Source organism: Prenolepis imparis, unplaced genomic scaffold (genome assembly GCF_030444845.1).
Source record: "Prenolepis imparis isolate NDT839.2.m4 unplaced genomic scaffold, iyPreImpa1.0 SCAF_1, whole genome shotgun sequence".
NCBI lineage: Eukaryota > Metazoa > Arthropoda > Insecta > Hymenoptera > Formicidae > Prenolepis > Prenolepis imparis.
The window spans coordinates 3,903,863-3,930,913 of NW_028141159.1; the positions used below are offsets into that span (position 1 = coordinate 3,903,863).

Below are 27,051 nucleotides of genomic sequence, written 5' to 3' on the forward strand. Positions count from 1 at the left end.
ATGAATGACAGAAAACAAAAGGATTTTGATAAGCTATTTGTAAGTTTTGGCGCTTTTAATGAGTAACAAAATTAACAAGTTTATTAATTAATATATCTTGTCTTTCAGATAATTTTAAAGTGAATTTTATTAAAAAGAAATTCTTTAATTTTATTATAGTTTTTAAATATAAAATAGTGATTATTGAAAATTAAAGGATAGAAAAGATGACGTTATCAGAAATGTGCTAAGACAGAATCAATTCATAAAGTTGTTCTTCGAATTCTCAGTTAAAAGAAAGCGCGTATCAGATACATCCAAGATACTCTGTGATATTATAGAAGACTATATAGCATCGAGTTTTGCAAAACTATCAGATACGAACTCGCAGTAGACGTCTTTTGTACAATCTACAACGGAGAGACTTTTACCATCTTTATTTCTGTGCGAGAAACTTTCGTTGATTCTTCACGAATAGTTCCGTCATTTTTCCACATGGATGAATCTCATTGTGTGATTGTCGCTGCAGATTATCAGAGAGAGATGTATCTCGACGACAGTATGTCGCTTTTTCCTCGATAGAGGAAGAGACTCGGGGTATCTCTAACATTTTACTTCGAATTTGCCAACTTTGTCAGATAAATGTTTTCACGATTTGGCGATTTAACGCGACGTCTTGTATTAATTGAGAGCGAAAAGAGCGATCATTTGGAGCGATTAAAATCAGAGCGAGTATTTTCTCGACGCTATGAACGAATAATCTCTCAACGTAAAATTTCTAGCTACGTATATAATATGTCTTTTAATTCTACATTCTTTAATGTTAATTTAAATTTTAATTTAAAACTGTATAATTGCATTTAAAGTCGCATAAAAATATCAAAATAACGTTTTTTTCTGCTATACTTACCGCTATACCAGACGCAGATATAAACATAAATGATTATATATATTATATTCATAAAAATTATTTATATTAACAATATTTATTAATCACGAGCATACATTTTCCGTTTTGTATATGTAATATTAAATTTTATTTAAAAGTGTACAACGACATGGAATTTATTGAGTTGAAATATGGCATTTCCAGAGAAATAGCTTTTGTGATCCATTTCATCGTGAAAGGTTAAAAGCAGCCGCGTGCCATGTAAAAAATTGGAGCGCGTCCCGTCTCGCGCATGACTGCATTTACATGCACGCGGTATGTTTGTCCTACGAACTGAAAGTTATTATCCATACTTCTGTGAACGTGACGGCACATATAGTGAAAGGGACAGATCGCAAAGGGATGATGATACAATTCGGTAAGAAAACCGAAAACGGACATCCGAAAAACAAGCAGAGCGTACATATATACGCGTAACAATGACATTTTTAACAAAGAGCTCAATCTCGGAGTCCGCTTGTGTAAAAATTCGAGACAGAGTTTGACAAGCGGAAGAGAACGCCGCCGAGTTCGTGTCCGATGTTTCCAAGAAGTTCGACATGAAAGCTGCCATATACAAGAGAACTCTCCTCCGTATCTCTCCAGACACGCCGGTGGAGAAGCCCCACTTGCAGATTAGTGCCTCGTACATAAACGTGCTATACGTATTATATCTCCCCGAAAGTTTCCCCCGCACTTAGCGATGGCTTCCCGAGATTGTAGTTGCACTTTGATGCATCCGTTAAAGCACGAGCGCGCAATTGCATCCCCGATGAAATCGAGAATGCGATACACACGAGCGAGCGAAGGGATTTGCAATTTTCGACCGTCTCACTTGCTTTTATATTCTCGCTTTAAATCCACCGATACGAATCGCAGTTTAAACGTTTTTCGCACACGCTACTTACCGCCATTGTTTACGAGGTGTAAGCATTTGCGATTTGAGTTCAAAATCAGTTACATATATACATTTGTGCGTTTATATGTATGAGTACAAATTAAAAATCGCTTATTTTATTAAAAGATAAATTCTGATAAATTTTCTCCAGAAAGAATTATCAATGAATTTCTGAAATTGTTCCTAAACTATTTGATTTATTCGTAAAGAATGAATTGTCTGCAAGAGAGACACAACTGCGTCGTTCCAAATTTAATTAATTCATTGGCGGAAGCGTCGCTGCTATATATCTACTCGATATAATGAAATAACGAGAAAATATGAACGCAGCTACGAATCTCTCTCTGCGTTTGCTCTTGGAATTCTAATCGATTATTTTAGACATCCTTAATTTCGGAAGATTCTTATCCGCGTTCCTTCTTTATTCCTGCAAATAGATTCCTTCCTTCCTTACTGCTTCCACTTTACCTGTGAAACATCTTTGCACACTCTCTAAGATAACGATCCCGATTAAACGATCGCGAATTCAGGTAACGCAAAGTTCGTCGAAATTAAACCATCCGCTCTCTCGGAAAGATGCGATTTATGGCAGAATTAATTATTTGGGCTGAATAAACGTCGTACGGCATCGTGAACGCCCCAAGACACGCGCTAATTAAGTAAAAATATTTACGTAGGTAATGGCGCTACCTCAAACGTGTTCAAATTCAATGGAAATAATCTCGATCGATCGGCCAAGCCACGATTATAACTCCTATATTGCTTTAAATGGCGAAACTCGTTCTGAAAATTCAAGTCGCCATTTTCATGCACGGAAATCCTTGGTTAGACGAGAGTTTGGGCCGCTCGAGAAAAGCTCGAACGCAAACTCTCTCTCCAATCCTTGCCTCTCTCCTCCCCCTCTCTCTTGCTCGCTCGTTCGTCAGTGCATTCGCAATTTCATCGGTATGCAAATCAACAGCCGACGCCGTATCGTTCGCAATAAACAATTGCGCTTGCAAGTTATTTAATATTATATTAGGGGAATTGGCTTTTCTCTTCTTCTTTCTCTCTCGCGACGTGCTCAATTGGCGCGTGCACCGCATTTCACGCGAGCTCGTTTAAGTAAGTTTCTTCACTACTACTCCCATATAATTGAATGAAGCTGAATATTTTCCCTGATTTTATTTGCTCGCTGCAATGATAGCGGGGATAATTGCAAGTGTTTTAGCGTCTCGATCGATACTGCGAAATATGACGGAAATTTGTACGTTCGAAGAATTAATTCGCTCAATCGCGTACAATATTAATATATGCAAGACGTAAGATATACTAAACAAGGTCCATCGCTGTGTACCTGCGTCAGTTTAGTATATTTCATGCCGAAGATCCCTTATTTCGATCTTATACGACTAATTGTAAACGGTTTACAGAATGTTGCTCTCCATCGTTCCTGATATCGCGCATCCAAAATTTCAGTAGAAACAGCCCCTGCAGCTGTCCGTACAGTGTGCCGGATGGCTCCGTAGATCCTGTTAACGTTTCGCAAGCAATTATCCTTAATTGCCGTGTGCATCCAAAATTTTGTTGAACTGCAGCGGTGCTTTCCCGTAACACACCGCCCTGCAGGACCACTCAACTGGCAACGTCACAATTTCAGCAGTAATTATCCCTAATTCGCGCTTACATCCAAAGTTCCGGTGAAGGACGTGCAAGCTCTCTCACCGTAATTGCGGCATTATCGTCTTCTTCAGCGAGGTAGATTAATGCATTTTATATACTATCACCAGATTTTTTTTTTTTTTTTTCTTTAATCGATTAATTAAGAATTTTCCGCCTAAAGTGTCGTTCAATTTCATTTACTGTCGGGAGCAAAAAAATATTCATATGAGGCGAATTCGTTTGCGATTACGACTACGAAATTCCCGGTTCATGCCTCGGGGACACTAGCAATTATATTGCTATTCTGTTATACCCTTCAATTATGCTGCTCTTGAGTCGGTGACCAGAAGCACCTCTCGAATTTGCACCGGATAATATACTCAGGGTGTGATAATTTGTAGAATATCACGCAGAATATAATGCCGTCGACAATTCATTTGCGTTAATGCGCATTATGCGCTAAAAGCACTCGAATGTAATTGGAATCTATTTTCTTACCGTGAACCTATGATATTTGTAGCTTTCAATTTTATTTGTTGAATTATAAATTGAAAGCAATTTTTGTTACATGCATGTTGCAAGAAAAAAACTGAAACAAAAGTATGTTTAAAAAAAAATAACAATATATGAAATAGGCAGATTATAAAATAACTCTTTTCTTCAAAAAATTACGTAATCTAACAATTGCTTATAGATAATGCCTATCCAAATTCTTACTCGCGAGTGAATTCCTCAGCTCTATCCTCACCCGAAGGGGTGAGAGATGTTACAAAGGGCGATAAACATTAAGATCCCATCCATAGATTATCGTACACATGTGTGTTCATTGTATATATGCGCTGCGGTCAGTTGGTTATCATTGGGAGGATTTACGACGACGTGAACGTCCGCTCGATGAACTCGGAAAGGATTCTATATTCTGAATTGGATTCTAAAGAAAATGGTGAACGTTCTTAAAGAATCGTAGGATATATACTTTCGTTTTTTAAGAATATTGCGCGTGGAAAAATCGTGTTGATTAAACGCGCAAGATCGCCCAGCGCAAATCGAAATTTCCAATTATAGAAGTATACGAAAGGGAAAGCGGCATAATTTTTGTTTTCAGCTACAAACCATAATGCGGTATCAAAGCGAATGCAATTACATCAATATCGGGTTACGCCGACCAATAGCGTGGCAAAATCGTGTTGCATTAAATGTTTCGAATTGTCCGCGGATTTCGATTAATGACGAGTGCCCCGTAAGGGATTAATGATTCCGCGAAGTAATGGGTCGATATAATTGCAAGCGAGAAATTAAACGTCGTTTTGTGCAATCACAACTATTATTAATTATTACGCACGGCATACATACAATCTCGAGATTTATTTCTGCAATTTTTATTCCCTGATCGTTGGATAATAACACTGAAAAAAAATGATTTAATAATTCAAGTAAATGTTTATTTCAATACTCTTTGATATATCACTTGTTTGAAACAAGCAATGTTGATTTGTCGTGAAAAAATATTTAGTTGATGTAAGAAATCTTTTTTCAAAACAGATAAATATTTGCTTGTTTCAAACAAGTGATGTGAAGGGAACTATTGAATTAGATATTTATTTGAATTCAGTAGTTTTTTTTTCAGTGAAGCAAAACATAACTTCCTCCTGTCATCTTTCGCAATATTAGTCTGCACTGGAGAAGATTAGATCGCGCATTGGAGTCTGATTAACGAGTAAATATCGATACGCGGTAATGCTTATCGAACTTACGAAGCGGGAATTAGTCTTTAGCTAATAACGTCGTGGTAAGTTTGGAACGGTAAGCTTGATTAATAATTGCGGGCGTTTGCTTGTGCACAGTCGTGGGCGTATAAATCTTACTCGCGACATATGCGGAACGTTGTATGTACGATATATATACGAACAATCTTTTATCAAATTTAATTTCATTCTACTTCGTGCGCGGCATGCACGATCAAATCTCGTTGCAAAGAATAGCGTTGCGCGACCCGACGCGACCTTGATGTCCTATCACCTTAATAACTTACCAAATTGCTCATTTGCTTTTTATCAACGAAAGATCTGTGTCTGGCTGTCTCGAAATTTGAAGAAACTTTTATTAAATGTATCTTTCGCAAGAATGAGCCAGGTCGTAAATTATCGCTCGTAAATCCCGAACAAAAGTGAAGAAGCGTACTCGCGTAAAAATGAATAAGAGACAAGACGCGGAATACCGATGCTTTGTACGAGACAGACCGGCAAGATTCTTCCTGGAACGTGCACTGCCGTGCCCGGTACATGAAACTCTCGCGAAATAGACGTGTGTATTCGTATGCGTGTATCCGGCTACTGTGCAATCCCCATCTGATACGCGGGCATAAAGCGAGGTCGGGATTTGAAAGTACAGCTTACGTGTCTTTCCCGCGTTCCTTGTTACACCGAGATGTGAAACGAATAATGCATAACAATGCATTCAAGATGAAAAAAAGTCTCCCGAGGACATAAAACGCCACGGTCGATAAAAGGACGGAAATGTAGAAAATTTCAATCTTGTGTACGCACATCGGATAGATAAATCCTGTCGAATTTTTTGGACGGAAAGTATTTCGTAGTACAGAGTGCACATCCGTTGGATCTGCAACCGTCAAACGCAAACAAACGCGTTCCGTTGACAGCAAATTATCAAGCGTGTCAATATGACTAATTGCAAGCCGCATACTAATTATTGTCCGTTCGTGTTCTAAGCGCGCGCGCCATTGTGACGTCTCGTCCCATCAGGCAAAATCCATCGACACAATGAGATCTCAAAATCATCGGTTCCGTTTAATATATTAATTGACGTTAAAGCTTATATACAAAATGGTGTTTCCGCGCAATTAGACCTACCTGTAGAACGTCGCCGTTTTCCGCGTGTATTCCCTGATCTGTACCGTATTCCCCGAAAATTGAATTAATCGCCGCGTGTCGCGTCGGGCCTCACACACGTGGATAGACACGTATTTCATACGTCCGACAACGACGACGACGGTCTCGTTAAAATCATGCTCGGCGAGGAAACCAGGTGTGCTCTAACAATGTCCGTTGCGCTTAACCGAGATTTGCGGCTTATACTTAAACTTTGAAAAGCATTATCCCTCATCTGGTGAAAAGTCACCGCGCTAAGCTAACTATATTTTTGGTATTTAATTATTCGCAGTTCCCTCGCGGGGCTAATGGCATAAGTAGCATGAAGATTTTGCAAACAAGTGCTCAGAGTATGTAAAATCGTGACGGGAATAATTCATAGGGATAAGAGACGGAGAATGAACTGACACCACTGCACTTTTCTCACCGCTTTTTCTAAAATCCATCGAATATTCATCGCGATTATTTTATTATTTCATCAAGATGGATCACTAGGATCTCTCCTGAAACTGCTATGCATTTTTAACACACGCCGTATTTCAAATTAGATTACATAAATAAATGAAGGGATGGTTTCTCTCTTTTTTTCTCACTCTCTTCGAAGAAAACAATCTGCCAACAAAACGTGGTTATTCTCGGCCTCGTGTGAAGCATTGAATCTTTCTTCCGTTGAAAAATGCAGGTGATTATGTAAAATATGAGGGTTATATATCTATATGTATAAAATAGAAATCCCCTACCGGAAATTGTAATGGTACCACACAAATTACCATATATACATTTCGCGAAATTAACAATTTAGACTAGTATATACGGTCTCGAGTGTCATCGTAACCTATCTAAAGTCAAGCCACGCAAGTTAACCGGGCAATCTCCTTCGCCGCATAATCCAATAATTCTAATTATCCTTAACGAGATCAATAATTTCTCCTGTGCTATTCCTTGCTACGTGGTGATATAACTAAACTGACGAAATTTCTAACCGTCATACTGTGCCTGGATTACCCGACAAAAACGGACGCTAATAACTTTAGGATTACTAGGCTTCTTATAATGCCAAAATGTAAAACACGTAATCGGAGTTAACAAGAGCGTCCCATGCATGCCGAGTATTTATCTGATAGTACAAAATTTCATTTCCCGATTATCTGTTTTATTTCGCAGATAAAAATCTTTAACTTCCTAAATTTATTTTTCGTCAAATATTCTCTTTTTTTTTTTTTTATTTTTTAGACTATGATTTTACATCGCGCTCTGTATACGATGTCATATTTCATCCCCGTGCGACTAGGTTGTATTCGTTGTAACGTAAATCTATATGTGACACTCTGAAACAGATGGAAATCATTTTTATACTACGCCTAGCATAACACGTAGAAGCTTCGAAATAGTTGAAAAATATAGTGAATAAAACAAAGCATACAAAAAAAATATATATATTTGTGTATTACGCACGGTGAATCCGTAAGGATTCAGCTTAATAAGATTCGATGTTGCAATTGACAGGCAAATATTTACAGAGTAAACGCAGCGGATTAATCAGTGCGATACATGCAGGGAAAAGGAAAAAGATGAAAAAAAGCGTGTGTTAAAATAACACATGAAATAAAGTAAAATGATGGATAAAAAGACATTATGCGTTATTATACGAAAGGGGAAAATATCGGTCGATTGGTTCGCGCAAAACTGTCAATTACTCATCGGTAATTCACTCTGCAAAGAGTCGGCGCAGTCGAGCGCAAGGGGTGCTCTTATATGAAACGGTTCGCTGTAATTAATTGGCGTAACTTGATCGCGGGGCGATTGCATAAATCACTTGCATTAAACTTGGAATATATATGTATATACACGTACGCGACCACCGTAATTTAGTATCTTGACTCGCGGACGAATCCGATCCTCGGAATCGCCGCTCTGGTCAGCGCGGTGTCACGAGGAGTCTAGGTAGAGCTGCGGTTTCGGAAGATCGTCGTACATATATAGCGGCCCCCGACCTTAACCCGAAGCACGCGTTGCATTAATGCGCGCGCGAGGGGGCGGCAGAATGCATACGCCTACCCATTGTGGCCATCCGAAGACGGATAGCATGTGTGCGTAGTTAGCCGCACATACTATTCTGGCCGCGAGAGGGAAGAACGCGTCCATAAATTAGGGTTTCTTAACGCGCTATTTAACAAATTTAGCACGACACGCGAATATCGCGTTGTATATTTATATATGAAATTTCTTTCGTCATTGATTCTGCATTTGTAATGTTACGGGATAAAGGAGAACCGCGAGGATACACGTAAACTGATTCTCGATTGATTTTCGCGTTTCGCGGTTGACAATACAATACATCTTTCTGCGAAAGCGTGAACCACATGCCACTCGTCCATTGTGACAGACACTGCGCTTGTGTATACAACAGAAAGATATAAGAAATTGCTACAACACACCGTAACATCGTTGCCGCTCAATAAATGGCTAAAAGTTTGATTCGATAAAAGTTTTCCTTGTAAGAGAAAAATATACTGGCTTTCTAAAAGTTTTCTCTTTGATAAAAAAAATCTGTCGACGGTGTACTTCGCTTTCAATCACCGCCAAGCTTACATAAAATTTCTAACGAAAATTGTCTTTCTTCTGTTACAATTACCTTAGTTTTCATATTTATTTTTACAAATATTAGTTTACAGCTTTGAACGATTCGATATTGTATTTAAAGTTTGCTCATGTAACGCAGATAGGCCTCTTTATTTCTCGCCCAATACTCACGCTGTAAGGATTCTAAAAATTTATAACTATACGGTATAAAAATTTCTTACTCGTCGCACCGTAATCGACATGGACGCTATATCAGTGTTTATTATACGTTGAGATATTTACTTAATCCAAACTTTAATGGGGGTTTGCCTTCGATAAGACTCCAAAGTTTTTTGTCACGGAAAAGTAGCTTACAGCATTATCGTATTTTTCTTTTTAATCGTTAGAGTTTTGGACGTTCCCTTGTGAATCATTTTACTGGTATTTCAGCCTTTATCTCTCTCTCTCTCTCTCTCTCTCTCTCTCTCTCTCTCTCTCTCTCTCGTCGGGACAAAAAATACAGACTTACTTGGAAGAAACAAAAAAATTATCTAATTAATCAATTCATATTTCTCTCTTTTTACACAAGTTAAATTCTTTACATGCGAGGGCGAGATATTTAATAAATATATATTTATATATATTTTTAGACATACAATTTTTTTTCCGGACACACACAGCTTACACGATTTTTATTAACAGCCCTCGTTAGTAACACAATCGTGGCCGATGACCCCATTTTTTTCTTCTGCATCGCTCTCATCGTTCGCTTTGATGTGGAAAGGGTTCGATTATAGCATTAAGGTAGTAGCTTAACGCCCCGGATGGCGGAAAACGCGAGAGTTATGGCTCGTTAAGTATTACGATACACAGTACATAAGAAGTACAAGAACGCAAAGTTAAGTAATAACGTACAGAGAGTATTCGTTGTAAAACTAGCTTCGTGAAACAATGCGACGCATTTTTCCTCTGGAGATTTTCCAACTTGGAAACTATGTTACCACGTCCTACATAACGCTATTACGGTACGAGAGTTTGTATCTTAGCACGGTATTAAATAAGTAAATATAAGTAAATCGAGTAGAGTCGCTATCCTTTAGAAAATCGATATATCGCTCATAATAGTGTTATTAACAAAAAAGGAGATATTTGAAATTCATTTCACTAGAAGTTATAACATCACGCCAAAATTGGTATTTACTTCGCAAAATTAATGACAAAATGTAAATTATATATTAATTGATCGTACAATCGATATTATTCCCTATTACTAACTATTATGTAACGATAATTCCATTGATATAGACGTGTGTATTTAACAATTAAAATTAATTCTTTACACGTCTCTGTGTCAAGCTGTACATACATTTCATACTTGCAACTTTATTTGTAATATAATTGCCGTAATATTAAAAGTATTGATTTTTATTTTTATAAATTAAAGGGAAAAATATATTTTTTTTATTTTAATATTTTATATAATTAAACTTTTCAGATTATGATTTTACGTGGGCATATACGAATGTCTCTTTTACGTAACGGAAATAATATTTTGATAGGATTTAAGAATATAAAGAATATTTTTCTCTCTCGCTTCGTTTAATTTTTCGCTCGCTCAAATATTTAATAATTTAGTAATAACGAGTCGCTTTTTCTTCTCAATAATTTGTTATTAAAAATGATTGTTACATTTGACAGTAACATTAAAATATATAGGTTCCGTTAAAAATATCGAAGTATTGAATAAAATATTTATCACTTTATTTTACACAATATACTTTTTTGTCGACTATAAACAAAATATTAAAAAGCCTGGCCAAAATTTGCGGTACGCGAATGGTTTTTTTGTCGACAAATTATGGCACGGAGGGACGAAAATCAGCGGGCATTTTCAACGACATTGACGTAATTCAACGCGACGAGATAATAAAAGAGACGGTCGTTCAACGTGAGATGAAATTTTATTTTTTCGGGAAATGTCCTCTTCGTTGAGTGTAGCCTTCATTACGTCACGCTTCCGTGTGTCATCGGAATACGCGCCGTAAAAACAAAATGACGGCCATCACGCGGAAACGGAACTCTTGAAAATCTCAACGCACCGGCGCGGCGTGACGAAAAGAAGGGAAACGAGTCGACGTCGGGCCCGGCGAGGATGGATATACTTTTATCATCGCACCGGGACGCTCTGAATTTCTCGTTTGTGCAATTCAGCCGCGTAATCTAATGAGCAAACGCCGCCGCGGACTTACCGGAAATTGAAATATACATTATAAAACGTGTTGCTGCGAGTGCGCTTCCTATTCGCGAAACCAGGTCGCGCGCAGCCTTATATCCTCGCGAATTCGCGAACTTCGCACCCGGAGCGAAGGTTGCATTAGTTTTCCGCGATTCGCGGCCGACTGTTCCGTGTCTCGGAGTGAATGAATATTTAGCGACAGGTACGTGACTCCGTTGAAAATATCCGAAGGGTCGATGGTTTTCAGAAGGAGTCCCGCGCTCTCCCTCCTTCGGATGGACGTGACTCGCTGCCGGGAGAATATGATTTATCGAGTTTGCGAGATATTTTCAGATATATCTTCCCCTCCGCGTTTTGACCGTGTATAATACATTTCTCCGATAATAATTTTTCGTATATAAATCGCGCGCTCTTTGCAATAGCAGAGGCGTCGGATTAAAAAATGCTTACAGTTATATCGTATGGTGCGCGAGATAGATACAGATGAAATATAGAGTTAAGCATGCGGCACACGATGCTATTTTATCTGCTGGATTACTTGCGTGCGCCTGTGCTGGCAATCTTGCTCTTTGCTAGGCTGGAAATTGTGTGCCTGCTGGTCACGCTGCTGACTGATTTGCTGGATTTCGGTGATAGAACAGGTGCTATTTTTCTTGCTATAATCCTGCGCTGTCAATCAAGATGCTGACAGATTGACAGATTGTCAGTCTCAAATTTGGGTTAGGTTGCAAAATACATGTCAAAAAACATTGACATATAACCACGATCATATAAACAATGATATTGCATATAACGATGATAGGGTTATCGTCACTTGAAATTTTTTTGGTTTATTGAAATGATCCTCCTAAAACCAGCACGGAAGTAGGCATCGTCTGAAGCCAAGCGAGCAACACGGTCAGCAGCACTGCCAGCACTGCTGCCCACACGGTAGCAAGCACGCAAATCCAGCTAGCAATCCAGCAGATAAAATAGCATCGTGTGCCGCATGCTTAATATTCTCGCGTACAAGCAGAGCGATAATTCTAATTTAAATTTACTCGCTTTTCTCCGCATAATACGTTCGAGGAGAGTGCAGTGATATTATTACTGTTATTTTTGTCCAGTTATTATTTCGTACCGTATGCGCGATTTACCGCGAGAGAACACGCAGCTTTATCTTCGCGCGATTACATTTTCGCGAGATTATCGTAGATAATCGCATCGTGGAAGAATAATTCGCGTCATTATCGAATATCGTGATTGTGAAACGCTTCTTCGCGGGAAACTTCGATCGTCGAAGTTAAATATGATTTATGATAAATTCTATCGACACTTTGCCGAGATGACAAGATTGTTGTCGATCGAGATCGATGATAGTTAAAGATGTTCCGCTTGTTTACTCCGATTTAACGCGATGACAGAAAGAGAGTTTATAGTCGATTTTCCCTGACCGTTTTCCACGAAATCCCACGATTTCTTCCGCTCCAGGTGAGCCGGTGAAACTTTGTCGGCGAATAGAATTTACGCGAATAATTAATCTTTCATATAGCAGGGATTAATTAACTCGTACAAATTTATCCGCGGTCAAAGGAGAAGGCTCCGGGAATCCTTCGGCTTATATTATACCTGTGGATACCTGAGAATGTATGATACGCAATTTGAAATTTAACGTAATTATACGATGTCGTTTGGAGTTCTATCGAAATTTTACAAAATTACATTAAATATACGAAAACAAACCGTAAAATTATATAATGCGGATGGCAATATATTTTGTATCAAAGCAATTAAAAGTAAAAGAACAGAAAGCAACACACACGCTTATTTAATTTATTGAATATTAAGCGTTACGTTAATTGAATTAAACAAGTTTTCGACCGCAGGGAACGGCCTCTTGCATCATACTATATAAAATTTTATCATAAATTATTTTTATTCGCTATACAAGATGCGGTTGTACTATTTATGTGCGCGCTGGAGTTCGAACGCGGCGATAATATAAACGTCAAAGCGAACGTTAAGCACGCGTACGTATATCGATTTTATAATTATATTACTTGAACAGAGGAACGAAAATTGAAAATTACGCGAGCATTTATTTTGCATAATGGGAATTGGTCGGAGGAACGCTCATCGCGTTTATTAAACGGGGAAATTGTACTTATAATTAGATCCGAATTAATAGTGCCTCGGATCATCCATTTTATATTATTTTACATATTATTATTAATTTTTATATTTCTTGTATCTAGACATCGTTAGATGATGATCGTTTAGTTTTGTTTTCTAAATATTGATCTTACATGAAGAAGTTACTTACTAGAATAAAGGTCTTTATAGATATTTGTACTGAAACTCTTAGATAGACCGTTTTGGCAGAAATCATTTTCTCCAGAAATTCGCACAAGACTGTAAAAAAATATTCAACTTATTATGAAATATAACACCGTGTCTAAAGCAGATTTAAAATATCATTTCATTTTCTCTAATTCTTTTATTTTTCTGTGCGCAGGAGTGGACAGACTATAATCTTCAGTGGAACGAGTCCGAGTACGGCGGAGTGAAAGACCTTCGAATTACGCCGAACAAGCTTTGGAAACCAGATATCCTCATGTACAACAGGTAATCTGGCCTCGTTACATCTGCGTAGCGATTCTCATTTTGTATTGACAAATCAGTAGTCTCGACTAATAACATTTTGTCAGGAGTATTTCAGTCTCGCACGCGCGAGAGGAGGGGCGTCAGTCTCGTAATAGAATTTTTAATTAACGCGGTCGGATAAAAACGTCGCGCTCGTCGTGTGACGTAATCATCGTGTTAATAAAGTATCCGTATAATAAAAAGACATCCGTAAAATACGCGCGTAAACTGATTTTCCAAGGCCACAGTGTTGAAATTCCGCGAAAAGATTCCGCTGCTTTGACACGATTCCACGCGATTACGTTTGATTTACGTTAATTTAAACCGAATAAAATCAAGGCAATTTTCGATAACAACGATATAAAAGCTTAAATCTTTTCACGCCAGATATCCGAGAATGCGACAGTCAAGATGTAAATGAAAATATTCGACGAAATCGCGTTACTATTTACCATTTTCCATTTTCTATTTACCATTTTCGCGGAAATGTCGGAAAGTTTTTACGCGAATGAGAAATGTTATCGTGGAGAAACAAAAACGTACGGCTTTATTATCGTAAAAATAGAACGCATGAATTATTTGGGTCCCGAATGAGCATCATACGTCAAGTTCTTCTGCCGGACTTAACGACTACTACTACTACTTATTCGGAAGGCACAGTCCCTCTTATGCTTTCTGTGAAAGAGAAAAAAAAAGAGAGAATTAAGATTTTTAAGAATGTTTTTTTCAGAAAAGCTGCGACGGCTAAGAAATAGCGCGGCAGTAGCGCCACTGCAGCAAAAGTTTTTTCATTAACTTTAAGTTCGCTCCCTCTCCGGAGAGACTCCGTTCGGAGCGTAAATTATTTTCGATGTACCTCGTACTCTTCTCACGTGCCGTTACGGTATTACGAATGTAGTATAAAAAAAAAAAAAGAAAGAAAAGAATCGAAGGGTACGTAACTTTTATTCTAGTGTTGCTTCGCATCTCTTATTTAAAAGTATATTATATACATATTATATATACATATATATTTTTTTTATTAAAATCCCTAAAGTGCATGCGTTTACTTGAATCCTAGTAAGAGAGCCGAGTATATATATTATAATATTTATATACTTGTACTCTATGTATATCTCTCTACATTTTTCATTTGTAAATATTGTATCCACGTAATTATTGATCCCGATCGTAGAAATCTCTCTTATCAGATCGGATCGGCTCGTTTCTCGTCTTTCGTATCGAAACTCTTTCTACTCGGCGTATTTACGATTCTACTCGCGAATATAACGAGGCAACGAAATCGCGAAGCGAGTCGAGCCGAACTCTTTCAAACGTAATTATTAACGCAGATTTTAATTAAAAAGCTATAGAGTAACGATTGCATAAGTACCGATCATTTTCATTTCTCAGACAAAAAAATACTCTAAAGTTGGCCACGTCGTGGAGAGCGGAAGAAATGTGTTTTTGAATGGTCGCGATTTCACTGAGCTGTGAAAGCCAGCTAGTTTTTCTTGAAAAAAAAAAAAAAAAAAAAAAAAGAAAAATCAGAATCATGTCTGCAAAAATCTCTGCATCTCTTCTCCTTTCTCCAAGTGATCGACGCCGTGGCCGGCTCGCATTCTCAGCCATTCTCTCTATCATAGCCTCTAGTCTTAATAATTAGTCTTAGGTATTTATAGGCTGCAGAGCTATATAATAATACAAGAACCGCCGGGTCATCGTACGTGAATGCGTTTACGCAATTCACGTTCGATGATCCGCAAAATTAATACGCCCGTCGCTCGCTACCAGCCGATTCGCGCGAGAACGAAATGGACGTGTAAATCGCGTAATCGAGTTGCTTCAATCGTGCTCCGCAATGCGATCGATATATTAGTCGTATATGTTTCCTAATCGCCCGACGCAGAGCGATCAGACGGAACGGAATGCGATCCACTGTAAACAATATGCACAGAAATTTTGATAATCAACGAAAAATAAATGTGTATCGAATTTCATTTTCTTTTTTCTTTTTTCTTTTTTTTACAAAACCTTCACACAACATACACACACATACTATTATACGCACGCATTGAATAAATAATCCCGTCGTGATTAAAAACAAAATACTATACGAATAAATTCCGACAGTTTAATTATAAAAGCGGCGGATGAAATAACAATGTTTTCATTTCGAAATTGAGAGCAGCAGATTCTCCCTCCACCTTTCGATAGACATCCCGATTATTTTCGATTCGCTTCGTGGATTATTTGTCGTTCGACCCAGGCGTAAATTAGATATTCGTCACCAACTGACGGCGAATGATCGATCTGGATGACAATCAAATGCGATTAGAATCGTAATCCATTTCCGGAATGAAACTTTGAGATGGCCTGGCGCAGCATGTATAGCAATTTTCTACGTGCAAAATTTTAGATTATGTTTGATCTGGTGTAATAATTTTTTCTCATCTCTACATTATAATAATTAAATATAGATAAAAAATGTTTATAATGTTGTAAGTTGTAAGAAATTGTATAATTGCTCACACATACAAATAATAGTTAGAAAATTAAAGACATTTAATGGTAGAATGACTTCTTTGAAACCATTCAAATAGACAATTAAACTGCGAATTAAGTAATAATAAATAAATAGTAGTAAAGAAAGAGAGAGAATAAAGCTATTGTAGAATTGCTCATGAATAACTTTAGTGCATTTTCCGCAGTGTGCGAAAGGTATTAAAGCATAAAAATTGAAAACAATTACAGCAATTCAAATAAAATTCAATTACAATTTGTTTCAACTAAAATACTAATTTGTGCAATGAAATAAGCAAAGCTAAACGATCTCTATTTAGTCTTTAGAAAACGGGGAGAAAGGTAAAGTATGGCATGGGAATACGGGTAGAGAGACATAATATATGGACGGAAAGTACGACGGGAAAAGTGAAAGACAGTAAGTAGAAAAGAAAGAAGCGGTCAGACAGACCGAATCCACCTCTGACCGCAACTAACAACTGGCCAAGTTGTTAGCCGCCCGCGGCCGCAGCGAGAGAGATTCCTCGCCGGTGCGCTAGTAAAGTGTGCGGGATCGCTTCAATTAATTAAAGTCTCGTCTCGGCGAAACTTTGTCTTTGTGAGTATCACGAGAGCGTACAATAACTCCGGGACTACTGGGATAGCTAACGGACTCTTGTAACCGTGCAAACCGGATGGAATTAATTTTTGAAAAAAAGTAAAAAAAATAAAAAGAGACCCTTACATTAAGAATAGAACAGGGCACTTCATCTTTCGTAAATTAAACGTATACATATCTTGGAAATGAAACAGTTTGGATTTTGAATTTCTGATGCGCAGCGGTTTTAGATGGCCGCGAAGCGTAAGTGGTGGCTCGTTAATGGCAAGTGACACTAGAAATCAATGGGAACACTGATAACTGGATGAGTTAAACTTGGATTTCGACGGGTCTCTCCAGCGATCATTTTCAATTTGCTGCTCGTCCCTCCGCGAGCACCGCGGCATCAATTCGTAATGGACGCTTATTGTTTCGACGGTCCGCTATAACGCGGTTTGTACGTCCCAATGCGGTCGAATTTATTCGCAATTATACGTATCACGTTTTGCTAACGAGCTGTTTCCGCGAAGATGTATCTTAGTACGCGCTGTGAAATTTCTTCGCAATATAATAACAGTTGACAATTAATATAATATAATATCGCGCAGAATATATATTTTTAATCTAAAATTTGAAATAATATTGGATAATCCTTAGTTGTGCAATGTATTTTCAAAGTTTTGCTACGTGTTCTCTAACCATGCAAATTGTTGGCCATAAGGTAAACCGTAAAATATTTTCTCAGCCTCATTCGAAGCGCCGAAGACGCATAAATCGTCGTTCGAAATTACACCGTCGATTTTCCGATAAATATGTCGCGGGCCGTTAAATATCATTTAACTTATGGGCGCCCATTATCGACTAGAAAAATTTATAGAGACCTCGGCGGAGGAACGGCTTATCATAGCAGCTGCGCGAGATCTACCTGACACTCTCGTATAGCTCCGATAGCATCCCCTGCTACTATATTCGGAAAACAATCGCACCGCCAAATTGTCGACGAAACAAGCCCACCGGGCCGATGATTTACGCGCTCGCCACCGTAATCGAACTTTACATGAAACTCGCGCTCTCTGTCTATCGAATCGAAGCTACCATTTCGCGTTCTCCATTATTAATCAGCCTAGTTTCTAAATAGACATTATGTATTATTACACGTTATTTTCCTATAAAAATTACATTATACGAAAATAAATATATAAATGTTTGGTTTTTATGTATAATTAAATTAAATATTATATGTATAGAGTCTTGTAAAAAACAAAGAGAGCTATATTTATTTTATAGGGTAATTTTTAAATTGGATCAATTGTAGATTCTTTCATTTTGCCCCGGAATACGAGAGTCAATATTACTTTTACCTCCTACGCTTTCAAAGTCCTAACATTTTATCCTCGCCATTCTATCGGCTCTTCGCGAACCATAGAACCATGAACAGGGAGCAGATTATCTCATAGCGATGCATCCCACGCGTACTTGTATAAAGAATGAGTCCTATGGGCATCAGAATTTTGAAGACATCGGTCCCCAATCCTGTTAAAGAAGTTGGAGTGTAAATAAGATAACGACACGGAGGGTCCGGTGCTGGCGTTTGTGTGATGTGGTTCCATTTTGCAACGGACCCCGGGGAACGGTTACGAGCCGGTCCCTCCAAAGGGAAAAGGCGCTTTTCCCCGCGAAAGCGAATCTCGAGTATCCCGCCTGAAGGTACTTTCGGGCGTTACCGTCGAATTTAAGCCGTCGTTAACCCACGGGGTTAAGAGAGCCTCGGTGCCGGCGTGCGCGAGGCTCGTAAAATCCCTTTCGCTCGAACACCTTTTTCGGCCTCGTAACTACATGTTCACCTCGCAACCGAGCAGCACATCAACGAGCTACTACTGAAAAGTATATGAAGCGACCCGCGATAACGGTTCGGCTCGTGGCCCGAAACCTTCGGTATATCTCCTTGAGGAATTGAAATAATCCCGTACGCTTCTCTCGTGCCGTCTCTTGTAGCACATATACAAGTATTTTTACATCATTTTCTCGTTTTTATTTTTTATTTTACACTCATCGAAAGGATTTATTCTTCATTATACCGATATACTCCAAAAGTATATTACATATATATGTATAATTGCTGGATGAGATAAGAATTAAATCTATAATCCGAGCGCGGATTACTTTGCCTTATTCGAGTTCCATTAAGATTAAACATGGATTATAAGATATTTTAAGAAAGTCTGCGCGACGTCAAGTTTGTTAATGTGATATAAGTGTGAATCCACACAAGATTGCATTTGATGGATGTCGGAAAAATTTCGAAATTTTCGCAAGTCTAAAGAACGCTAATGGCATCCGATCGCATTAACACATTATGATGCGAATTTGATAATGGGATATACGATGCATGGAGGCAAGTCACGATGTGGCTGTCCACTCCGCTGTCGGCGCGACCACATATGCGAATATTATATGAGCCACAGCGGAAACGTGAACCGCCGCAGAATTCGATCGGACCCGGCGAAATATGTTCTCGAAATCTACTTGATCCATCCAACAGATGGTTATCTGTCCCCAATCGCGCGCTGGATATTCTCTCCCCGTTTACATAAGTGTATATAGATTTATAACAATCCCTCGCGCGTTTCATCAAAACGAGGACGCGCTCGATCTGCTAGGATTTTTGGTCGAAAGAGAAAGAGAGACACTACTCTAATCTACATACTTGATCCTGTTATTTAATCGAATCACACGCGCTCTCGAACGAATGCGGTCGCGATTCTATCGGCCGCCATCCTGGGAATACCAGGGTACATAGAACACAGTCCGTGTCCGTTCGCTGTCCTGTATACACTATTTCCCCGATCTACATACAAATATACGGTCTCGTAATCATTATTTACTCACGTCGGATTGAAGATGTGTTTGATTTCGCCTGCCGAACCGATGGTGCCCGAAACGTATCTCCCACATTTACGTCTCTCTCTTTCTCTCTCTCTCTCTCTTTTTTCTTTCCTTAAAAACCAAAAGTCCAAAATCGAAATTGAAAATTGAAAGCGCGCCGTTCCTCGAAATACAAAGAATAATCAAGGAATAACAACGAATACACCAGATCAAACGCGCGAGGAAAGCTTTCGCGATTTTAAAAGAGATAGGAGTCAAATATATAAGAGTTTTGAAAACAAATATTCTACTATAGGAAGGATACTTCTGATAATATTGACAAAATTTAAATACAGCAGAGACGTGACATATAAATTCAATTTATTCCGCATAACAGGCTCTCAATGTACAATTATTCAATCTCTAGAAATACATCTTCTCTGTTTATCGAGCGTACAATCGAATTTTGAACAGGAAGTCTCGCATTTTTACAACACGAATTTGCGCGATAATTATATAACACAGTTGTTTTCGCAAATGGTCGCATTCCATCTCCGATCTGATTTGATTCGGCGTCTTTCTCTCCTCGAGACATAATCGTCGGACTGTAATCGGCGTTTAATGCCTGCGGAAGTCGCCGGGGCTCTATAAAGCGCGCCTTCGGAGTTTGCTCCGTCGTCGACGTCGAGGGCGAATACGACGGTGAGCGAGCGGCGGGTAGTAATTATGTGAATAATTAATTGAAACGCGACGTCAGGCCACCCCGTTACTGCGGGCCACCGCATGACCCAGGCTCGGTACCTGCTCGCTTCTATTCGCGCACATTCGTTGCACGGTCTTCGATTATTAACCAGGAGGCATCCTGATAATAAGGACCCGAGTCACGAATCGGATGAGAAAAATGTCTCTGCTATTGTCATTTCGATTATAGTCTTCCCCCCTGCCTTTCCTCTTCCCATACGAGATACATATATTATAACTTTACGTCCGCCAAAAGTATCGCGCGCAAGCTGTCTGCAAGGAAATTTCTCGCTTCCCTCTTCACGGAGACAGTCGGAGAAATCGAAAGCATTAATCTAAAGCTTTGATATTTCGCGTGAACATTGAGCGCACAAATGGCGACATATTTGACAAAGTACATCGTGTCAACTCGTGAATGCGTGTCATAAGATCGGTACATCTTCGCTAGAGGACTTTCTCTGATGGGCGTGTCAGCTAAAACTATCTCGCGACAGCCCTGCTAAGTGTAGACGTATAAATTTTTCACATCGAATATACGACTCTCGCTTAATCTTAGCGGAGCTAAGCTCCAATCGACGCGACGCGCAGTTATTGTTAGGGCGGATTCTCGTCTCTAAATAATCATTCGCGAAAGTCGAAAATCAATATCATTTGCAGTATTCACATATTATAATGGTTTATCGCAAGCCATCCATTCGCGCGAATTAGGACGACATCCCGCGTCGTCTCTCGGTGATTTGGCGCCGTTAACTTTCCGACAGTTCGCTCTCTCTCGACGTTTATGACATACAGGAGTTTCAGAGCACCTCGTTACGTCGTTGGTACTATTTGCTCAAGGGAGCGCAATGAGCAAATGGACGTTGCATACGTGCACAGGGTGGTCCAAAATTTCTATCTATGGGATATAAAATATGGGATATAAAAATCTGAATTAATTTGCAGTCAATGTTTTCTTTTTTTAATCACTTCTAGCTTCAATATTCGTGATATTAAACATTTTAGTAATTGAATCTAAAATTAAAATTTAATTGAAACAAATTGAAAAACAGGATTTTTATCTCTCGTCATTCTCTCGTCTATAAATAAAAAACTATTGATATATTTTTATTAAAGAAAAATCGATTTCAAGCTAAACTCATCATCCTGTTGACACAAAACGTCTGTTGCGTACCTATGTATCTGTTGGTTGACACGCCCGTATATAGTTTCGGCATATAGACGAAAGCGAAAACACAAACAATTTAAGATTATAATCATCGATTGATACTAGATTGAAAGTCGTAAAACATCAGGATGTGACTTTTACGTGCTATTTTATTCGCCGATATACGTGACTCGGGCCTCGTGAGATAAATTTATCGTGGCGAAAAAAGCGGAAGGGAGCGGGTTCCGTGGCAAGGTCGGTGAAACCCCAACCGTCCTGGATTAAAAAAAAAAAAAACGAAAGAAACACCAGATCGCCGGTAAAAAAAACGAGTAAACTTATTTGCGAAAAAAAAGAAGGAATAACGCGAATTGAATCCTCGGCGAGAGTCAGAATGACGACGACGACAACAACGACGAAAACGACGACAACGACGACGACGAGGATTAAATCGATCAGTCTACGCGTAAACCATGAAAACGACGCGAGGAAACGTCGACCGATCGATTCGGGCCTCGAGGGCGCAACCCGAATTCCACATTTGACATTTCAATCTCCATGCGACGAAGGTGCTTGGGCGGATACGCGGCTCGTTAGTCGTTGCATGTGTCGGTTTATGATAAAGATCTAACGAGATTATACGGACAGCGCTTTAAGATCTCTCCACGAACTAAGACACGGGACTATCGCTGTCTGTCGTTTGTGCTTGGTGCCTCCAGTAATGTGTTTTTTTTCTCTCTTTTTTTGTTGTGCTTTCTTACTCTAACACGCAGAACTCGCACAGAGTATAACAGACTCTATCTCACGCAGACACTTCAACGTGCACCTAGTGATATGCGTATATATATAATATACATATTCTACTGTAGCTGGAGATAATTTACAGGTGGATCACTAGGAAATGCTGAGGAATTTATTAATACGCATCTCGCTCGTCCGTCTTTTTTTCTAATTTTTTCTAATTAATCTGATACGGAAGAAACTCTAAATTTGTTGCATTCGTAACTTTGTAGTTGGAATGACAATTTTCTTCTCTCTAAAAATAGTGTCCTTACATAAATACTATATGTAATATTCTACAAGAATAGACTGGTGCTCCTTAAAAGAAGAAAGCAAGATAGCTCGATCAAATCAATCACGAATTTAAAGGGAATTAAGAATCATCAAGAAATATTTTAATTGCCGCGCATATAAAATTCTGCGTATACAAGGGAAAGAAAAATAGATTATCGTATCGATGAAGCGCGAGTACCGGCGTTGGATCGATCGAATGATCATCGATATCGTGTGTCAAACTTCAAACTCGTGATTTCCAAACTTCGCGACACGTTCGCGCGTGAACGGGATATTTATGCGTCACGATGAATTTTTATAATCGAATGCAAGACGCGAACGACATCCATGTTTCTCGTTCATCGCGACGCGAATGATCGACGTTTCGAAATTTTGCAACGCTTGCGCATATAGTGTTACATATCGGAACATAGTAGTGGTTACATAGTATCGGGGGGCACGTTGTTGCAGCCACCGCCAGCGAACGGCGAGACTTTTCCCGTCTCATCGATCTATCATATTTTTATATTCCTACTGACCCGATCGCGTAATATTTTCACCTTTACGCGGTATTTACGCGGCATACGCATCAGCGGGCTACGATACTCACGACCGTAGACGCATCGAAACCTATAATTAACGTTGCACAATTTTCCTTTTTCTTTTCTCTTTTTTTTTAGAAAAAGCATAAGAAAGGGGATTTTATTTGAATAAAAGGCATTAATTTTTTTCTACCTACGCGAATAATTCAAATCTGCATTTAAAATGCATCCTTATGCAACTGAAAAATTTTCCTTTTACAATTTTGTGATATTTTATATGTGCATCGAATCTGTGTAAAGTTATAAAAATATTTTATTATTTTATTAAATTACATAAAATTTGATATAAATCTGATATAAATCCAACAGATTTAGATGAGAGATGGCCGGGGGTAGATAAAAAATTAACAAACAATTGCAACAGCATTGTTCGTATATATCAATATATAAAAAAATATCTCTACAAATACTGAAAATATTGAGATTTTTTGTAGGCTCTTTTTGTACGGTGAATTTAAATTATGTATTCTTGCTTCCACTATTTCATCCGGAAACGATTTGGGAATGCGTTAACATAAGTCACTGTGCATCTCGATACCGTCTTCGTTAAAAACGAACACCACTAGGAACACAGTTATTAGAGTTTTATTCATTGATTTTAGAGCGCATGGCAATAAAATAATTGAGATAATCGGCTATACGCTGAAGCAGCTTTCGCGCTTCAGGAAGTTTTTAATTGCCCCTAATAATAATCCTGCCTCACTTTTTTCCGGCTACGCGACCAATCTCGTTCGCCGTGGATTAGCGCGCACGTTAAATCGGTTTTAAGTACCCATCAGATATTGTTTAAAAGATACATACAGCGTATAATGGAGAGCGGACGAGATGGTCGTTACTCGCGGAACAAAAGGGGGTTGGTTGGCCGCCTACCATTCGGAGCGTGCGACTTACTTGTTGCTCACCTCTTCATGAATATCGCGATCTATGAGGGCGAGGACGACGTGTAACGTAAGCGCGAACTCTCACGGATGGACGAAGAGAGAGAAACGAGACAAAACAGACACACACACGCAGGAGGCGAGACGTTTGGGTCAGCGATCCACGGCGAACAGAATTTATCCGAAAAGCCCGACAATAGGCATCGCAGTGGGATCCGCCTTTGTTTGACGTGGAACAATCGACGAAAACGCCCCTCAGAATTCGTGAACGCGACGGCGCATGGACTTTGATGCACGTCCTGGCGTAACCGGAGACTGGAGCTGGAGCTCGCAAAGCGAAAGCCCGAGCGAGAACGGCTCGATAAACATTGTCCTTTAATCCCATTTGGCCGTGTGTTTCATTGTCGAGATCCACACAGCCGAATATATATCCTTCCGCCACACTGTTTCCGAACCGTTTCAAATAGTTATTTTATTTATTTTTCTTTCGCTTTCCTTAATTATTGTCGCGCTAGAAACTTTACGACAGACGACGACGTAATCGTTTCCATCGTTAATGAGTATATATACAGAGTGTAACGAAACAAATATATACGGAGCACATCATCAAATTCTCTGGCCAATTTGGAGACGATTTTTCTTCATTGAAAAAGTCGAGGCACCAATAAACTTTCAAGTTATCAATGATTGAAAAAGAAGAGCTTTTCACAAATTAAACTTTGTGTAGAGTTAAAATATTAACAAAACTACAATACATTCTTCAGTTAATATCAGAAAAAGTTATTTTAATAAAATTTTAATTTAAGACTTACAATTAGTTATAAAGATACAAGATGACAAAAATTGGGAACGTGCAAAAAATGATGACCTACTTCGATATTTTCGCTGAGGAAAAATCGTTTTCAAATTGGCCACAGAATCTGATGGTGTGCTCCATATATGTTTTTTTAGTTACACTTTGTATATTTGTATATATTATATATGATGCGAGAATACGTCGTATCGATATGTAATTTTATATACTATATAAACATATTTCCTGGAAAAAATTATCCTTTTATTTATAATTTTGTGATAAAATTGAAGTTGATGTTTTTTTTTAATCAATACTTTGCGAAGGGCCAATCTTGATCATAAATTCAAGTTATCCAACATAAAATATTTTGATAATTAATTTTTAATTCTCTAGTATTTGCTTTCCTCTTCCTCTTCGAATTGCATTAATGAAATAATTTTTCAGTCAATTTGTAATTATTTATTAATTGAATTACTCCTTTAAAATTGCAGTTTCAAAATCCTGCGAAAATATTTTCATTGGCATTTATAATGAATGTTTATTAAAAAATCCGATCTTGAATTGTATGAGATCTGTACCAAGGAGGTAAAATTAAATTTCTATTATATAAGATAAAGTTTAGTTGAAGCTTTTGAAAAACAAGGTTTTATTATTTGCTTTTTTTCTCAAACTTTAATTTATCAAATAACTGTAAGTTCAAATTCCCATTAAGATCATTATTTTTTTTTTTTTTTATTTGTTCTCTAATATCTGTGCTTGAAGCAACATTCGATGGTTCCTGCAGATATCCTGCGCAGTTCGCTTCCATTATTGTTATTTCGAAAGCCCAATTCACACACGGACGTCTTTGCCATCGGAAATTGAGGCGTTCAAGATCGGATTTTTCGAACAAATACTCGCCGTTCTTCGACAGAGATGCTTGCTTAGGGAGTCGGATAAAGTGTACATAAACTCCCTCGCGAGTTACGCCCCGTAATATTGCAACAGTGAGACTAAAACACCGAACTGACCCTGAGTTTTGTTTCTTTTTCTCGCGCGGTTCTCCTCTTCCTTTTTGGTAGAATTTTCGGCGCTAAGCTCGAGATAAATGCGTGGAGCAACGCATACTAATTATCATGCACCCACTATCTCGCGCATCGTCGATCAAATGAAAGCCAGCACTATCTCCTGTAAATTGCACCGCCGTGAAATATATTTAAAAGCGGCGATATTTAAAAGTCCAATGTATTTTTTTTCATTTGCGCGAATCTATTTGCTTTATAATTATCTCCCACTAATTAAAAGCATTAAATTATACATGTGCATATATAAATATAAGAGCAAATTAGTTGATTCGCTGATTATCTATCAACTATGATAATATCATTACGCGCAACTTTGCGGTATTAAATATAGAATGCCGTGTCGTTCTTAGAATTCGTGTTAAATATTCTTCCGCCCTGTCTCACAATCTTGTTGCTGACAACATGTGCCAACAATGCTAAAACGATTTTCGTATAACGACAGTTTGCGGCGCGCTTGAAAATTTCTTACATTCTTAAACGTCCTATCCCGGACAAGCCATCCTAGACAAGTACTTAACGTCGAGCAATCGTTAGGCATTCAGGGTACTTTGTTTCTCTTCGAGCGGAAACTTTGGCGGTCACTGTTGTGATAGGATCGAAAGATATTAACGAAAACTTGGAAGTTTGCGGGAAAGTTTATAACAAAGTGGTATCGAGTGCAATGCAGTGTCAGGCTAAATTGTAACTTCCATTACACGGGATTACGTTAAGTTACATCAAGAGTGTCGCACAACTTCCTTGATACAATGTATTACTTGTCATACAGTGGATAAAGTAGAAGCGAAAGATAACATATGTACCTATATTACTTGCCGTTACTTCATATTAAATTGCTATTCGGAAAATAGCGCACGTGCTTCACTCATCGGTGAAAGTTTACGGGAATAAAGGATAGCAATATTATATATGTTTTTATTTTTATCATCAAAGAAAATTGTATGTAATATCGCGTCGCTGACAAGATAGCATTATATTGCAATTCAGTATATGTAATCAGTTTTCCTGTCAACGGTGAGTCGCCATTTCTCAATCTCGCGATAATCCATCGATCGAATATCGCCATTAACCTATATAG

The 27,051-nt window shown here is 38.4% G+C and overlaps 1 protein-coding gene and 1 long non-coding RNA gene across 9 annotated transcripts in view; one reads left to right on the plus strand and one right to left on the minus strand.

Moving 5' to 3' along the window:
• The window catches only part of Nachralpha6 (nicotinic acetylcholine receptor alpha6), a 235,468-nt gene that overhangs the window by 88,495 nt on the left and 119,922 nt on the right, over positions 1-27,051 (plus strand). For all 8 annotated transcript variants that reach the window (XM_083049565.1, XM_083049506.1, XM_083049541.1 and 5 more), the window contains exon 5: positions 13,627-13,736. In XM_083049565.1, coding sequence (XP_082905691.1) covers positions 13,627-13,736 — 110 coding nt within the window. The remainder of the gene's footprint in view (positions 1-13,626; positions 13,737-27,051) is intronic.
• The window catches only part of LOC145942739 (uncharacterized), a 141,437-nt gene that overhangs the window by 15,454 nt on the left and 98,932 nt on the right, over positions 1-27,051 (minus strand). The gene's annotated exons all lie outside the window — the stretch shown is intronic.